The 19025-nt window shown below is 42.4% G+C and overlaps 1 protein-coding gene across 4 annotated transcripts in view; it reads right to left on the bottom strand.

Moving 5' to 3' along the window:
* LOC143286836 (histone-lysine N-methyltransferase SETDB1-like) overlaps positions 1–19025 on the bottom strand; it is a 107401-nt gene that overhangs the window by 18144 nt on the left and 70232 nt on the right. For all 4 annotated transcript variants that reach the window (XR_013055864.1, XR_013055865.1, XM_076594664.1 and 1 more), the window contains exons 18-24: positions 18427–18532; positions 16525–16708; positions 5996–6181; positions 4907–5022; positions 4448–4552; positions 3781–3874; positions 1421–1608 (exon numbers count right to left, since the gene is read on the bottom strand). Coding sequence is in view for 2 of the 4 variants with exons in the window: in XM_076594664.1 (XP_076450779.1) it covers positions 1421–1608; positions 3781–3874; positions 4448–4552; positions 4907–5022; positions 5996–6181; positions 16525–16708; positions 18427–18532 (979 nt within the window). In the remaining 2 variants the exon portion in view is untranslated. The remainder of the gene's footprint in view (positions 1–1420; positions 1609–3780; positions 3875–4447; positions 4553–4906; positions 5023–5995; positions 6182–16524; positions 16709–18426; positions 18533–19025) is intronic.

Below are 19025 nucleotides of genomic sequence, written 5' to 3'. Positions count from 1 at the left end.
TAATCCACAGCCACATTACACCTAATCCATATCCATGACAGTCACTGAAAACACACCTAATCCATAGCCACATTACACCTAATCCATAATCATAACAGTCGCTGAAAACACACCTAATCCATAGCCATATTACAGCCAATCCATAACCATGACAGTCACTGAAAACACACCTAATCCATAGCCATATTACACCTAATCCATAATCAGGACAGTCACTGAAAACACACCTAATCCATAGCCATATTACAGCCAAACAACAATCATGACAGTCACTGAAAACACACCTAATCCATAGCCATAATACAGCCAATCCATAAACATGACAGACACTGAATCCACAGCCACATTACATGTAATCCATAATCATGACAGTCACTGAAAACACACCTAATCCATAGCCATATCACACCCAATCCATAACCATGACAGTCACTGAAAACACACCTAATCCACAGCCATATTACACCTAATCCATAACCATGACAGTCACTGAAAACACACCTAATCCATAGCCATATTACACCTAATCCATAACCATGACAGTCACTGAAAACACACATAATCCATAGCCATATTATAGCTAATCGATAATCACGACAGTCACTGAAAACACGCCTAATCCATAGCCATATTACACCCAATCCAAAATCACGACAGTCACTGAAAACACACCAAATCCAAAACCATATTACACCCAATCCATAATCACGACAGTCACTGAAAACACACCTAATCCATAACCATGACAGTCACTGAAAACACACCTAATCCATAACCATGACAGTCACTGAAAACACACCTAATCCATAGCCATATTACAGCCAATCCATAATCACGACAGTCACTGAAAACACACCTAATCCATAGCCATATTGCACCCAATCCATAATGATGACAGTCACTGAAAACACACCTAATCCACAGCCATATTACAGCCAAACAACAATCATGACAGTCACTGAAAACACACCTAATCCATAGCCATATTACAGCCAATCCATAATCATGACAGTCGCTGAAAACACACCTTATCCATAACCATGACAGTCACTAAAAACACACCTTCTCCATAGCCATATTACAGCCAATCCATAATTATGGCAGTCACTGAAAACACACCTAATCCATAACCATATTACAGTCAATCCATAATCATGACAGTCACTGAAAACACACCTAATCCATAACCATGACAGTCACTGAAAACCAATAGAAAACATGTCATTCTTTCAAGAACAAAAAAATCCTCTTAGGAAAAATATGAAAAGAAGTATTTGGATGTGGAAAAAAAAGAAGTAAAACAAAAAAAGCGAAAAAAATAGAAATGAATAGCAGGCAGAAATGTTTATTGTGAATTTCAGCACATTTCACACCATACCAACAAGGCAAATGAAAGAGCAAAACAGTCAAATCCATTCACCTGTCACTGGAAGTGGCCATGTCGTTCTCTGCATTATCACTGTGGTAGTCTTCATCGTCTTCCTCAGCATTGTCATTGATGATGTTATCGGGGTCCTCCACATCACTCTCATAGCCCTCCTTCTGACGCTCCACCACCTCAATGAAGTCCAGCTCTGCCAGGTATTCATCACCGTACTGTTTGCCGTCCTGTCACATCACATATCACACAAACCTGTGTCAGCTCTGCCAGGTATTCATTACACATCACACAAACCTGTGTCAGCTCTGCCAGGTATTCATCACCATCCTGTCACATCACACAAACCTGTGTCAGCTCTGCCAGGTATTCATCACCATCCTGTCACATCACAAAAACCTGTGTCAGCTCTGCCAGGTATTCAGCACCGTACTGCTTGCCATCCTGTCACATCACAAAAACCTGTGTCAGCTCTGCCAGGTATTCAGCACCGTACTGCTTGCCATCCTGTCACATCACACAAACCTGTGTCAGCTCTGCCAGGTATTCATCACCATCCTGTCACATCACACAAACCTGTGTCAGCTCTGCCAGGTATTCAGCACCGTACTGCTTGCCAACCTGTCAGTTTTTCATTTCTGTGGCAGAGATATTGATTGTTTTTCCAAGGAATCTTTTGTCCAGTGTTTTTAGTGTTCTGACACTGCTGGCTCTGTGCTGGTGTGCTCCAGGAGAAACCCGGGGGATCATGCAATGAAAGCCAACCCTGGACAACCCTCAACATCCACTGAGCAGCACTTGGATCACGAGACACAAGACCAAGGCCTTGCATCTAGATGTAATACCCCCATCTTCAGTTGCCTGAGGAAGGCCTTGCAAGCAATCAGGAATCCTAAAGGCAAAATCACTTTTACTGTTGATCAATGCAGAATGAGGAAAAAATCTTCTTACTTTTGTCAGACTACTTCTGCTTTTGATTTCTTCAACTAAATTGGAGAAACACAAACAGCAAAACAAAATGGTTCAGCAGTAAAGGTTCATTTAGTACATAAGGTTATGGAAGGAATATTTATGTGAAAACTGTGAAGACTGCAATATACAAATTGGAAGATTTGGATTTTTAACAACGTAAAACAAAAGGACAAAAAAAGGCTAACAAAACAAAAGGGGTCTGCATCCACTTCCACACTGACAGAAACCTTTTAAATCCACTGGAGACCGTGATCCCAAAGCTTCTCTTTGCCAATGCACACACTGAAAGGGTATTACAACATATCACTTCCTGTTTCGCAGAAGCTGCTGACCTTTTTGGTCTTGATGTCAGTGTGAAGAAAACTGAAGTTCTTCACCAGCCTGGCCCCCCTATTGGAACAGAGTCCACATAGTATCTTAATAAAGCAGACAAAACTAAACACTGTCCAGCAGTTCTGCTACCTCGGAAGCATCATCTCCACTAAGCCAGAATTGACAAGGAAGTGGACAACACACTGGCCAAGGCAGAAAGTGCCTTTGTAAGGCCTCACTACGAACACCTCAAAACAGAGACAAATCAGCGTCTACAGAGCCATGGTGTTGATCACCCTTCTTTACAACTCTGAGTCTTGGGTCACCTACCGCAGTCACATCCACCCCCTGGAGAGATTCCATGAACACTGCCACCATCCTGACGTTCCACTGGGGTGACATCACCACCAACATTGAGGTGCTCAAGAGAGCCAAAATTACCAGCACTGAGGCCATACAGCTGAAAATCCAGCTGTGCAAAGTATGACACATCTCCAGAATGAAAGACTAAGATCATTCTGTTCGGTGAACTGCCATCTGGCCACCACAACAGAGGAGCACCCCAGAAGCGCTACATGCTGAAGAAGGCCCCCACATTCTGTGACATCAACCCAAGCCGCTGACTGAAGTGCCTGGCACCACACCATCCATGAAGCAGCCAGCACCTTTGAGACAAGATGTCAAACCAGCCTGAAGGCGGGATAACAGGGGACAAACTGAACCAACAACAGACCAGACATTCCCCTGCAGCTGTTGTGGAAGAGTCTGCCGACCTTCAGTTGGACTCATAAGCCATCAGCATGTTTGTGCTTGTAAAGAACTGAAATGATATGACCTTCACAAATTATATCTCGAAGTCATCATCAACAACAAATGCTAAAAAAAATTTTGACTTGTTACATTTTTCTGGTTTGTTTTACAGTCCTATTTTTCTGTAATGCTCTATAAAATCCTCTCCAAAATGTCTGTTCTAAACAAGTTTGTGTTTTACTTAAGAAAACTTTTTTTTTTTAAATGTCTATTCACTGATAAAACAAAAACATAAAAAAGAATTTAACTTGAAATTGACAAGAATGGAAGAAAGAAAAAACAGAAGATAAGAGGTTTGTGTTGCTCACATCATTGGCCCCCATGTCGGTCAGCAGCTGTCCAGCATAAATACAAATGAAGCCTCCTTTGGGGATGTCATTCAAGCAGCGTAGACCCCAGCCCCTGAACACCATCAATGTTTCTTCAGTGTGTGTGTGTGTGTGTGTGTATGTGTGTGTGTGTGTGTGTCTGTGTACATGCATATGTGAATGTGTGAGAGAGAGAGATTGTGCGTGTGTTTGTGTGTGATGTATGTGTATGGGTGTGTGTATGGGTGCATGTGCATGTGTGTGTGAGTGTGTGTGTTTGTGTCTGTCTGTGTACATGCATATGTGAATATGAGAGAGAGTGTGCGTGTGTTTGTGTGCATGTGTATATGCGTATGTGTGTGTATGTGTGTGTGTGTGCCTCTGTGTAAATATCCATCAAATTGCACAATGATATTCCAAACGTTTGCTCCATAAAGAAGACTAACATCCCATATCATTTTGGAGTAAATGGTCTGTTTTTGTGGATATTTTCAATCACAGTTCTTGGCTGACATGCCACTGATTGATTTATCACACTTCCTTTCCACAGCATCAGTTTTCTTGTTATCAATTATCTTCCCCATCCTCTAACCACCATCCCCAATCTCCACAGAATTTCACAATTATCAAAATGAGACATACTGAAATCTCTGTCACACTCCATTACCGTTTTTCTGTTTTGAAGACCTGAAGACGACAGCTAAGTCCATTCTGCGCCACCCGGTTTCTGCAGCGCTGGTCACACTTACAGCGAGAATTACACTCCACTACTCTGTGGACACACACAGAACACATCAATCAGCACAATGACTCCACCCACATCATCAAGCTCCTCTAATGCAGTCAACAAATGGGACAGTAACCACCCAACTTCCACTGGATGGCTCACTTATAGAACAGAAAGGACATCATACAATTCCACACTGCCATACACAGCAAGATGTGCAACGAGAAAACAGAAAGCAAATCAGACTCTGAAAATATGGTCAGTAAGTTGTAAGGTAATACTAACTACAGGACAGATTATCACACAACAGGCACACATGCAGACTGCTATATCCATGGTCTATCCATGGTCCACCTCAATTTTCAGACCAACAACACACAGAGGAGAGAGGCCCCTCACCCTGTGAAAATGGGTTCCTTCAGACGTCGGTGGTGATAGCCAGCATTGGGATCTGTCTCCCCAATCCACGTCGTGTTCTCCACTGTCAGCTGCTGGCAGGCACACTTTGATCGATCCTTTGGAAATTCATCATCATTATCATTAGTGTTTTGAAAATCAATTATAAAAAGAACACACACACACACACACACTATCAACTGAATATTCATTCACTGAATTTCTCTATCTATTCACACTGATATCCAGCACTCAATCAGTCAAAAAGTTGGAGTCCAAATAAAGTAACAAGGAAAGACAGAAAGACTCAAAAAAGGGAACAGGATTCCATGTGTCTTTCTCAGAATCCATGTGGAACCAGCAGGGAAAAAATGTGTCTGGGTCTTCAAAGGAAGGCATAGAAACTGAAAACACCGCAGCAAGCAAGAGGCATTTCACTGTGCACACAAATTTGACCCTTTCCTTCAACCCCTGAACTGATGAACCTTTAGAAGTCAGATCAGTGTGGCATGAATCTTAAGTGCAACTTTTTTGTGTGTGTACACAAGTTTTTGAGTGATGTAGCTGATTTTGCTGAACAAAAGTAAAACAATCCCTGGAGGAAGAAATCCAGACAGAGAATGATGACTGACAGTCTTATCACAGTGAGCCTTCAATGACAAGTAAACCGATTACAGTGCCTTCAATGACAAGTAAACCGATCACAGTGAGCCTTCAATGACAAGTAAACTGAACACAGTGAGCCTTCAATGACAAGTAAACCAATCACAGTGCCTTCAATGACAAGTAAACCGATCACAGTGAGCCTTCAATGACAAGTAAACTGAACACAGTGAGCCTTCAATGACAAGTAAACTGATCAGCAGCAGTCAAGGGACTAATCTTTCCTGTTCTTAACTTCAACTCGTGAACTGTTAAACTCGATCATAGGAGAAAAAGTGCAGACATGCACACCATCGCTCAACAGCTTCCTCACAGATTCTCTAACATGAGCACACGCACAATGACATGTGCACACTCTCTTTCACCAAAGCACACAACTGATATGCCTGCTTCAACATAGATAAGAAAAATCCGCTGAAATCTCCTCACCTTGCAGTTATCTGTGCAATCACAACACTGCAGGAACTCTTCATTCAGAGGGATTTTTACCCCTTTGGCAGGAATCCTGAAACTGGAGTATTCTACATAGTCTGGGTACTGGCGGTCGATGGCGTTGACACAGGATATAGGAACCTTCTCCTTGCCGTACGATAGGTCTTTGATGTCACAGAATGTCTGCAACACATACACCTTCATGTCTTCATCTTCAAGTCAAGAAATGGCAATCTCAAATTAAGATAACCCACAAAAATGTTTGTATGACACAAACACTATCTACCTTCATGGTTCCTTTCTATTCCTTTGATATTGCAAAGTTAATAAAATGTTCTTTGTTCCTCCATCAAAACAGAGATCATGAAATGTTCTATGTTCCTCAATCACACTCTCATACTATCTTCATCATGGAGTATTTTTAACTGCCACACAGCTTTCCATACTGTAAATTCACAAACGGTAAAGAATGTAACTGATTTAACCCCTAGGCTGCCTATATGACGAGATAACTCGTCATGGAAAGCATGTACGCTTCGCTGCCACAATGACAAGATAACTCGTTATCGAAATATTCTGACTTTTCCCTACTTTGCATTTAGTTCACTGACAAAAATGCTGGTAGCTTTAGCTTGGGGAATCTTTCTAGATTCTATTCATAGCTAGAAACACCATCTGCGTCATAAGGCAATCCTTTATTTGAACGTTTTGGTTGGGTTACTGGCCGCAGTCTTTGCCTGGCTCCTCTCCTCGCTCGCTCAACAAAATGTCGGACTGCCTCTGTGCTCAAGACATGCGATTGTGGCGAACTTAATCAACCAAGATTACTTTCTTTAGCTGATGCTCAGAAAGAATTGAAGCATAAATTCGAAGGAGAAGACAGTGGTGAACATTTATAGGACGATTTGATAGAAGATAAAGGGAGCAATCAAGAGAGTGGACAAGATACGACTATCAGTGAGTGATGCCGGCTGTTCAGCTCTAGCAGACAACAGAAGTCACCAAATTTTTAGCAGGACACAGTGTGAGCTATTTTCTTGGCACTCAGCCAACGCGGTCTGATGAGAACTGGATAATGTGACTGTGTGAGAGGGGTAAAGAGGAGGGGGGTGGAGACGGAGGGGGCGTGGCCTCACATCCATATTATCACTTGCAGAAGTCACAATGCATTATGTATCTATTTCTTTTTCAGTTTTTTTATATTGTGGTTGTTCTAGTATGATTTTTTGTGTGCAGATATCCATTTGTCCAGAAAATATGATATTTTAGTGCAAATTACCTGACTAATGTTTGTAATGAACAAGTTGAAAATGTGACAAAAAACAAAAACACTGATTTCAAAACAACAGCATGTTACTAAAAATATATAAAATGGGAAAACATCATGTGTTTTGTATTCTTTATTCATTTCCCTTTCAGAAAATACATACTTTTATGGGTCTTTCTCCAATAACAAAGAGCACAGAATTTTTTGAAAATTTATACCCATTTTTTTTGTGGAAAAAACCCTGGCAAATAGATTTCACTTAACTCACTCGATACTGGGCTTTTTGTAATCACATGTTCCTGTGGATACTGGGCGTTTGTATAGGTTTTTTTAAAAATCACCAAAAAATAATGACAAAACACAATGACTTGAAATTTTGAGACATGTTTATTGATAAATGGAATAAGCATGGTGCTAAGTTTCATAGCCCTTACTTTCATGGTTCATTTTTTGTAGCTGGAGTGATAAAACATAGTTTTTTTACAACAACGAAATTGAGGGTGGTTCCAAATGCATTGAAGGAAAATTTTCAGCATTGTTGAAAGAAGGGTTATTTTCCACATAGATCACATTGAGAAACCCTGTAGAATGTAAAAAAAAAAAAAGACTATTTCAGAGTTTCTGCATCATACAAATGAGCAAAAAAAAATAACATGCAAGTGGCCAATTGGTAATTTGTCATACGGCATTCTTTAGTACACAAGGCATTAGTATGGTTTGAAAACAATTCATAAAAAAAAAATAAAAGACACATGGTTTTGAAATTTGGAGACATTATTACAGATAAAGTGAATAAGAAGAGCACAAATTTTCAAAGCTCTTACTGTTATGGTTCACCTTTTGCAGCCAGAGATAAATAGGATTACCTTTTTTACGATAACAAAATTGAGGGTGGTTGCATATCATAGTGATGAAATTCACAGCATTGTTGAAAGAAGGGTTATTTTCCACATAAATCACATTGAGAAACCCTGTAGAATGTAAAAAAATGGCTATTTGAGAGTTTCTGCATTATACAAATGAGCAAAAATAAATAACATGCAAGTGGCCAATTGGCAATTTGTCATACGGCATTCTTTAGTACACAAGGCAACAGTATGGTTTGAAAACAATTCATAAAAAAAATAAATAAAAGACACATGGTTTTGAAATTTGGAGACATTATTACAGATAAAGTGAACAAGAAGAGCACAAACTTTCAAAGCTCTTACTGTTATGGTTCACCTTTTGCAGCCAGAGATAAATAGGATTACCTTTTTTACGATAACAAAATTGAGGGTGGTTGCACATCATAGTGATGAAATTCACAGCATTGTTGAAAAAAGGGTTATTTTCCACATAAACTGCATTGTCAAACCCTGTAGAGTGTAAAAAAATGGCTGTTTGAGAGTTTCTGCATCATACAAATGAGTTAAAATAAATATCATAAAAGTTGCTAATTGGTAATTTGTCAAGTGGCATTCTTCAAAACAGTAGGTTAACCATGGTCTGAAAAAAAAAGAAAAAAAAGAAAAAGAGATGTCACACAGTCTTGAAATTTGGAGACATGATTATTGATATAGTGAATAAGCACAGTAAGCAGCTCTTCAATCTGTGGTACTCTGTCTGTAGTTGGATGGAGTTGGGGTATCCTTTACGATGATCTTTCTTGTCTAGGTAATCCACACTGTTCTTGAAAAAAAAAAAGCTGTTTTTCACACACATCACACTGGTAATCATTTGAAAATTTCTGTACTGTAAGAATACACTAACATTAATCATAGGGCCAAAAACCTCACTATTTGATATCCAAAACAGCCACAGTCTACACATGGAAAAAAAAAAGAAAAAAAGAAAAAAGAAAAAAGAAAAAAAGCACATAAATCTCTTCTAATAATTTGCATAATCTGCAATGGTGTGATACACTTGAAAACAAGTTATGTCTCTTCCCTGGCACAGCTTATCACACAAAGTTACACCACATTTTGCGCACCAGTTTGGGCTTTCCCGAAATTTCACCTCAGGATAGCATTTGCGCCGTGCAGTACAAACATGGTATTTCCTGAAGTTCTTCTTTCCACTGGGTCGCAGAGGAAGAACAGTGGAAAAGTGTGCACCTTGAAGGCGAGCCTGTGGGGTGGGCACAAGTCCTGGAGGACGGGGCTGGGCAGCAGGCTGGGCAATGGGCTGGGCGATGACCTGGGCAGCAGCCTGGGCAGTGGCTTGGTCAGCAGCAACACCAGCTTGATACCTGGCATTGAGTTCATTGCCAATTATGACAATGAACTTTTTCAGGGACATCCTAGATCCTCCTTGACTCCTCTGGTACTTGTCATGGAGGATGGATGCCTGAATAAGTGACAGAGTGAAGAGGTGAAAAAATAATTTTTTCCACCACTTCATTGTCTTCCGGTTGAGCGGCATGTAGGCCATGAGCTGGTCACTGCGGTCAACTCCAGCCATGTTGACAATATAATCTTGGACAGCTTTAGGCTTCAGTTTCCTGCCTGTCCTTGTGGTGACCTCCTCCATCTCAGCTGGGTCTATCTTGGTGGTGATCAGGTGCACTGCCTTCTTGTCCATCCACTTCAGGACACCTACTGCACCTATAACACATGTACACAGAGAATTAGGGAAACAGTTGCAGTGGAAAAGAAAACACACACACACCACTACCACCACCACCACCACTAATGCACACTTACTCACACACACACACAGTCATGTACACACACACACACACACACACACAACACACATAAATGCACACACACACACACACACATGCACACACACACATCCACAAACTCAACAATGCCTGTGTACCTTTACACACACCACAGATGTGTCAACAGTATTTGTATATGTGATGTAGATGAAGTACAAATGAACAGATCATATTCATAATATCAGTTGTAACACAACCATATGTGGAAAAAAGTATATCCTGGAGGATGTATGATTTATAAATTATTGCATATTATGATAGGGAAACAAACTCATGATAAACAAGAAAGGCAAGGCCTTCAAGACTCACTTGTGATACACTTTAAAAAAATCCAAGCTTTTTATGTATTGAGTACAATGCATTTACTGTTATATTTATATTTTTTGTATTCTCTAAACTTGGCACTTTGATCTGATATTCGACCCAACAAAAGATCTGTCATTATTTTCATTTTTTGTTCAAACAGGAACTTCTTTTGCGAAGCATGGAAGTTTTATTTATTGCAAACGTTTTGGTGTAGGCAGTAAAACAAGGGAAATTACTCTGCTGGGAACTTAGTTTGCTTTAAACTGATCTTTCTCATCTTAAACATTACATTTTGAAATTATACTCAATACATAAAAAACTTGCATTTAAAAAAAAAAAAAAAGTGCATCACAAGGCCTTGCCTCTCTTGTTTCAAAATGTAATGTTTAAGATGAGAAAGATCAGTTTAAAGCAAATTAACTCCACTAGCATTACAGAGTAATTTCCCTTCTTTACTATCTGCACCAAAACATTTGCAAAATAAATAAAACTTCCATGCTTAGCAAAAGAAGTTCCTGTTTGAACCAAAAATGATAATAATGACTGCTCTAGCTGTTGGGTCAGAATATCAGATCAAAGTGCCAAGTTTAGAGAATACAAAAAATATAAATATAACAGTAAATGCAGTTTGCATATAATTAGGCTTCATTCTTTATTTTTTTGTGCCCATCCCAGAAGCGCAATATTGTTTTAAACAAGATGACTGGAAAGAACTGAATTTTTCCTATTTTTATGCCAAATTTGGTGTTAACTGACAAAGTAGTTGCAGAGAAAATGTCAATGTTAAAGTTTACCACGGACACACAGACACACAGACACACACACAGACAACCGAACACCGGGTTAAAACATAGACTCACTTTGTTTACACAAGTGAGTCAATAAAATGACAACATACCTTGGCGTAAAGCGTATACATGGCCACGTGGTGGGGCTGCAGAAACCAGCTGTCTGGGCATTCCCTTCCTGTTCGGCCGCACAGTCCCAACACAGTGAGTATCTTGCATCACCAGCTTCTCCGCCAGCTCAGGGCAGCAGTAATAATTATCTACGTAGACTGTCCGGCCTTTATTCAGGAGGGGCTCTGCTATTCTCATTACCACATTGACCGGTTTGTTGCTGATGTTGGGGACGTTACCAAAAATTTCGAAGTCAAACACATAAGCTGATGATGACTCACACAGCTCATATAGTTTGATCCCCCACTTGACAGGCTTGTCCTTCATGTACACCCTGAAGCTCAGCTTCCCCCGCCATGGGCACATTGCCTCAACAAGGCAGATGTTTTCCTCTGGGATGTAGAGGGCCTTGAATCTGTCTCGCAGATGGGTGTAGACAGGCTGGATTTTGTGGAGAGGATTGTGGTTTTCTTCTCCCCGAGGAATATATTCTTCATTGTTCGAGACATGCAGCATGGCCAGAAGTAGACTGAATCTATCCCTGGACATGATGTTGGCAGCAAATGGTGATACCAGGATAGGGTTGGTTGACCAGTAGTCAGCAACTTGTGGTTTATGGGCGAGACCCATGTGTATGAGTATCACCAAGAAACCAGTTATTTCATTCTCTGTGGTGTTCTTCCACTTCCGAAAGAGACTGTGGGGTGGCAGAACACCTTTCTGTTGAAGGGACTGAGTGGCATATCGGTTCGTTTCTTCAACGATATGCGTCATGATCGCGTTGTCGAATATCGCGTCATAAAAGTCTATAGGGGCGTGGCCAGTCATCCCTTGTAATTGCAGTCCGTGCAGTTCTTGGTCCGTGTATGGTGGTATGGCAGGGAAAAAACTAAAATCCTCATGCCACTCTTTGCTCATAAACTTCAGAAAAGTGTCCATGCTCTGGTCAGCCAGTAGGCCGTGTGCGCCTGCCTCTCTTTCACTGTCACTGCCCGCATCGCTTGCCACGCCTTTCTGCTCTTCCACTTCAGGTTCGATGTCCGACAAACTTTCATGTTCACTCGCCTCGGATGCTAAAAAATCACTCTCCTCGTCTTCTTCACCATCTTCGACATCTGATCCTTCAGTTTGGACCAGTTCCACGGCTTCTCTTAGGGTGTAAACACGCCTTCCTTGTCTGCTCTGTGTACCACTCATGCTGGGTTGTGACGCCATTGTTGTTTGTCTGAACACAAAGGCCTGGGTGACGATAAAAAAGCTCAACAGCACAGCAACAAGCGACTTGCCAGCCACTCCAGTGGTCAGAGGTTGACCTATGCTAATTAGGCTGTAACCTGGATGGCTGTGTCTGTGACACCGGGTCACGACGCCACTTGTGGAAATTTTTGAAGCTCGGAACGGCAGTACTCGTTGTTCGTATAAAACCGGTTGGAAACGGACAACGGAAATACCCGCTGTTAGTATCGAGTGAGTTAAATCTTATTTTCCTAGCAGCGAAAGGGTTAAAGAAATATCCCACATTTCTATGCAAAAAATAATATAACTGATATTAGGAAATATTCCACATTTCTATGTCAAACTCATGTTACTGAAGTCCAGATCTTCACCATGGAGTCCATCAATACTTTGACACACCCCTGGCATCATAAAGGAACCATTTAAACATCACAAAAGGTGCAGCAGCCGAATGATTAAAGCGTTGGACTTTCAATCTGAGGATCTTGGGTTCGAATCACAGTGATGGCGCCTGGTGGGTAAAGGGTGGAGATTTTTACGATCTCCCAGGTCAAAATATGTGCAGACCTGCCAGTGCCTGAACCCCCTTTGTGTGTATACACAAGCAGGAGATCAAATACGCACGTTAAAGATCCTGTAATCCATGTCAGCGTTCGGTGGGTTACAGAAACAAGAACGTACCCAGCATGCACACCCCCAAAAGCTGAGTATGGCTGCCTACATGGCGGGTTAAAAACGGACATACACGTAAAAGCCCACTCGTGTATATACCAGTGAACGTGGGAGTTGCAGCCCACAAACACAGAGGAGAGGAAGAAGAAGAAACATCACAAGCATTCATAACATCATAACACAAACACTATCATTCATTCATTCATTATGCCCATCCCTCCAGGTGGAGCATAGGCCATCAACGACCCCTCGCCATCGCACTCTGTTCTGGGCTGTTCTGGCCATTCCAGTCCAGTTGGTCCCTTGCTGCTTCAGCTCTGCCTTGGTATCTCACCTCCAGCTGTTGCGAGGCCGGCCTCTCTTCCTCTTTCCCTGCGGGTTCCAGGTCAGGGCTTGGCGTGTGATGCTGGACGCTGGCTTCCTGAGGGTGTGTCTGATCCAGCCCCACTTCCTCCGCAGTATCTGCTTGGCCACTGGTTCCTGTCCCGCTCGCTCCCACAGATCTTCGTTTCGGATCTTCTCCTGCCATCGGATCTTGTAGATGCGCCTCAGACAAGTGTTGAAGGATGTCTGAATCTTCTGCTGCATTGTCTGTGTTGTCCGCCATGTCTCGCATCCATACAGCAGAACTGACTTCACATTTGAGTTGAAGATGCAGAGTTTGGTTTTCATACTGATCGCTCCAGATGCCCAGGTGTTCTTGAGCATGATGAGAGCTGTTCTTGCCTTGCAAATTCTGGCTGTGACGTCTCGGGTCCGTGCCTCCCTGTCGGTCAACCACGCTTCCCAAGTAGACGAAAGACTCCATCTCCGTGATGGGCTCTCCACTGACTGTGACTGGTGTGTTGGCAGTGGTGTTGATCTTCATTAGCTCGGTCTTCTTCTTGTTGATCTTGAGCCCTGTCCTGGCTGACGTGGTCTCCAGGCGAGTGGTCTTGTCCTGCATCTGGCTGTGGTTGTGTAACAGGAGCACCAGGTCGTCAGCAAAGTCGAGGTCATCCAGCTGTGTCCAGAGTGTCCATTGTATATCGTTGTTCCTGCCTGTTGTAGTGGTCTTCATGATCCAGTCGATGACCAGGAGGAAGAGGAACGGTGACAGCAGGCACCCCTGGCGAACTCCGGTCTTCACCTCAAAATTTTCGGACAGCTGGCCTATGTGGGCAATCCTGCAGCTCATGTCCTGGTAGGTGCACCGGATGAGGGAGATGATCTTCTTTGGGACTCCGTAGTGCCTCAGCAGCTTCCACAGCGTCTCTCTGTCCACACTGTCGAAGGCCTTTTCATAATCTATGAAGTTGATGTAGAGGGGGGAGTTCCACTCTAGCACTGCTCCACAATGATGCGCAGGTTGGCGATCTAGTCGGCACAGGATTTGTTCCGCCGGAAGCCTGCCTGCTGGTCTTGGAGCTTGGGGTCAACGGCATCTTTCATCCTTTCCAGTCGCACCCTGTTGAGAACCTTGCGTGGCGTTGACAGGAGCATGATCCCTCGGTAGTTGCTCCAGTCCCTGAGGTCTCCTTTCTTTGGCAGATTGATGATGATTCCTTCTTTCCACTGGGCCGGTACCTCCTCCTTCTCCCAGATCTTGCTGAAGAGGCTGTATAGCATGTTGACAGCTGTTCCATGTCTGCTTTGATGGCTTCTGCTGGTATCTCGTCCGGCCCTGCAGCCTTCCCATTTCTCAGAGTCATGATGGCCTTCTTGATCTCTGCCTTTGAGGGTTTGTTGCAGCTGACTGGCAGTTCTGTCTCTGCGGGTGGGATGTCTGGTGGTGCATCATGGGTGGGGCGGTTCAGCAGCTCCCTGAAGTGTTCTGCCCATCGTTTCAGCTGTTCCTCAGTTGTTGTCAGTGGGTTCCCGTTCTTATCCTTCACTGGCTTGTCTGTCTGCTGGAACTTGCCTGTCAACTTCTTGGTCACCAGGTACAGGTCCTTCAGGTTCCCCTGTCCGGCTGCTGCCTCTGCTTGACTGGCCAGGTCATCAATATAGTCCCTCTTGTCCTTCTTGATGCTCTTCTTTACATCTCTGTTCGCTGCTGTGTACTCTTCCTGTGCCTTTGCCTTAGTTGCTCTTGTTCGGCTCGTGTCCAGCGAAGTTTTCTTCTTTCCTTGTTTCCAGCTTGTGGATGGCGTCAGCAGAGATCCATTCCTTGTGCTGAGTCTTCTTCTTGCCAAGGACCTCTTCACATGTGTCGTGCCAGAGCTTCTTGCTGTGTTCCCACTGTGTCTCAATGTCCATCTCAACGTCTTCTATCAGCTATTGTAGTGGCTGGAACCTGTTGGAAAGGTTGATTTGGAATGCTGCTTGTGTGTCCTTGTTTCTGAGCAGTCCAACATTGTACCTTGTCCGTGTGTTGTTGGCGCTGGTGAATCTCTTGAGGCGAAGTCTCACTGTCATTGTAAGAAGGTGGTGGTCTGATGACACATCGGCTCCTCTCATCACTTGTACATCCTGCCATGATCTCCTGAACTTGCGGCTAATGCAGATGTGGTCGATCTGGTTCTCCGTGACATGGTTCGGGGATCTCCATGTGGCCTTCTGGATGCGCTTGTGTGGGAAGATACTTCCTCCTATCACCAGCTGGTTCAGGGCGCACAGGTCTGCAAAGCGCTCACAATTCTCATTCATCTGTCCCAGTCCGTGTGTCCCCATGGTTTCCTCGTAGCCAGTGTTGTCCCTTCTGATCTTGGCACTGAAATCTCCCATCAGTATGGTAATGTCTTTGGCTCCTCTTCTGTCTATCACTGTCTGTAGTTGTTGGCAGAAGTCATCTTTCTTCTGTTCTTCCGCATCATTGGTGGGAGCATAGCACTGGATGATGTTCAGCCTGATGTCATTCTTCTTGGTGGTAAACTTGGCTGTGATGATGTGGGAGTTGACAGGTTCCCAGCCAATGAGTGCCCCCTGTGCCTCCGGTGCCAGCATCAGGACCACACCCTCAGTGTGGGGGGCTCCATCCTCTGTGTGTCCTGAATACAACAGTTGCTCTCCAGATGAAAGTCTCATCTGTCCTGACTGTAGCCACCATGTCTCACTCAATCGTAGCACTCCGATCTTGTAGTTTTTCATCTCTCTCGCTACTTGGATGGTTCTTTCTGCTTCATACATCGTTCTGATGTTCCATGTGGCTACTTGCGTTGTTGTCCTGGGTGTCAGAAGGGGAGTAAGCCTTGCAGCTTCCTTTCTGCTTTCACTGCACCGCGTCATAAGTCTCCGGGACGGAGACCCTTCCTTGCCCAGGTGAATGTTTTGGTTCTTTGTCAACGATGCTTCTGTAACTGGTCTTTTTTACAGGTAGGGTAGTTAACCCTACGCAAACCCCTTTATCCTCCGGGCGAGGTGGTCCTGCCTTAGTCGCCTCTTATGGCATGCATGGCAGGGCAGTGGGTCGATTCTATCAACAAACACTATCACCTAACAACTAAATGGTGTCACCCACCTTGACAGGAACAAACTCTGTGTGCACATGGAGCCATGGGTCATAACAGAAGTGGTCAATGAACAGCTGAGAGTCTGTGATGGACAGAAAGTCGTCCAGCTCCTCAATTGTCCGCAGACGACGTCCACATGGCGTTCGGTACACCACACATTTTCTGCCACCTGGTCGCATTTTGCAGATTTGTCTGCAAATTCATAGAAACTACATCATCCCTGTTACACTGCACAAATAGGGATTCCCAAAAGTACTCATAGAGCCTTTCTTTATTAAAGAAAAAAACCATATATATATATATATATATTTGATGCAGCATGTGAAAACCTGACTAAAGTCACAGTTTTGTACAAAACCTCATCATTAGGGTCAAAGTACTGAAAACTGAGATTTTCATAAATCTGGCATCTTTTGAAGTCTTATCTTTGCTGTCGGTCAGTATTTTAGCTTGAAATTCCCTGAAACTGTGGTATTTTTAGTGTCTTTAGCTGCGTGCCTGTCAAAACCATGTAAAAATACTGCTTTCTTTTGCCGTATTTCAGTCATAAATTGAATGCGACAAAGACAAGGTTTTCTATATTTAGTAAATGATAAAGTTTCATTCTGCAGTGTGTGTGACTCACAATAATTCAGAGAAAGACATGTTTACCACCACTGAGACTGTGAGACTGAGATGATTTATTCACTTAAGGCCATTGCTCCATATGAATGAAGGGCAATAATACAATATGCAGATGTCATCATAACCATCAGTAAACATTCACCATTTTCACAATTTGTTAAAGAAATTATGATAATACCGTTTCTCTTAACTTAAAAGCTCTGTGTAAATACAATGCGAGATTACGTATGACACCGTTATCAGATGAGGCCATCAATAAACATAATTTAAACAAACATGGACGTTCATAATATTTCTTTGGAATAAATCTTACGCGAAATCCATGTAACACAGGACACATCAAAACAAAATGCACTTCCATCTTCATTTGACGGCTTGCACAAAGGACACAACTTCTCTGTGTGGTCAACAATCTTATAACGGTATCTGTGCATATAAATTTCAGAAATGCCAAATCTAAATCTTGTTAATAAAACTCGTAGATATCTTTCCATGTTAAACAAAAGATAATTCTTTACTAAATATGTAGAAGTATGAGATCTGTAGAGACAGAATCTATCACTTGACTGAATATGATTTTCCCAGTTTTGCCTTCTACAGTCTATCAAGCGCTGACGAAAAAGTTTCAGAAACATATTCTCATTACCTACTCCTTGATATTCCCAAATATATCCAAAGCCCAGTTCACAGTGACAAATTCGTACATTTGACGCCCAGTTCCTTTTACCTCTAGAATCTAAATCATACAACATATTATAGGATTTGCGTGGCAGTCTATTTTCATTCATTGTTAGTAATTTAAACCAGTATTGAACAGATCTAACTGCAGAATTTATATAGACTGGATATTTGTTCGTCTCACCGTATACTAAATCGTTAGGTGCCTTCATTTCTACTCCTAAAAACTTTTTCAGTCCAAATAAATGAACGGACTCACATTGTATTGTAGCATTTTAATCTAGACCCCATAATTCTGAGCCATATTGTACAATGGGCTGTATCTGGGTATCGAAAATCTTAATAAAAATATCCAAAGAATCATTGTTTAATAAAAAGAGTTTCTTCATAATATGTAACAGCACATTCTTTGCTCTGCTTTACCGCCACTGATCTAGAGAGAGAGAGAGAGAGGGAGGATGCGTGCGTGTGTGTGTGCTGCATGCGAACCCCAAAAAGCAATCGTGCTTTCAAATAGCAGCACACTGTTCAGATCTGTTTCTCAGTCTCCTGCGCATGCAAGAGACAGAGAGAGAGAGAGAGAGAGAGAGAGAGCAACCAACACTCACCTTTCCCACCCACACAGCAGTGGAAACAGCAAAGGGTTTTTTCCTGTGTGCTTGTCCACATCTTCCTCAGAGTCTTTCACACACTGTCCACCACACGCGTGAGGTACTGCAACAGCAGAACACATTTTTAAGATACGGTGTTTGTTTGGTATCACCGGTATCAAGAATGATGATGACAAAGCACTGACAGAAGAAAAGGAAGAAACAAACAAAACAAAGTGACATGATTTTCACAATTACATCATATTATCCTTGTGAAGCCATCATTGATAGTTGCTAAGAACATGCAGTTGTTGACTATGCATTTGTGCATCTCACAGATCACATATTTCTTGTGAAAAGTGCAAATTATGTCCCTGAATGATACAGTATGTTCCTAAATGAGACATGTCCCCAAATAATAATTCCCTGAATGAGACAATATGTCCTTGAACAATATGATAAGTCCATGAATGATATGTTCCTGAATGAGACATTATGGGCCAGAATGATATATCTCCATGAATGATATAACATTATAAGTCTCTGAATGAGACCTCATGTCCCTGAAAAATGTGATATATCAATGAATGATGATATATCCCTGAATGAGACAATAT

The sequence above is a fragment of the Babylonia areolata genome, chromosome 10 (assembly GCF_041734735.1).
Source record: "Babylonia areolata isolate BAREFJ2019XMU chromosome 10, ASM4173473v1, whole genome shotgun sequence".
Taxonomy (NCBI): domain Eukaryota; kingdom Metazoa; phylum Mollusca; class Gastropoda; order Neogastropoda; family Buccinidae; genus Babylonia; species Babylonia areolata.
The sequence above is the reverse complement of the archived record's forward strand: the minus strand, read 5'-3'. Positions and strand labels throughout refer to the sequence as shown.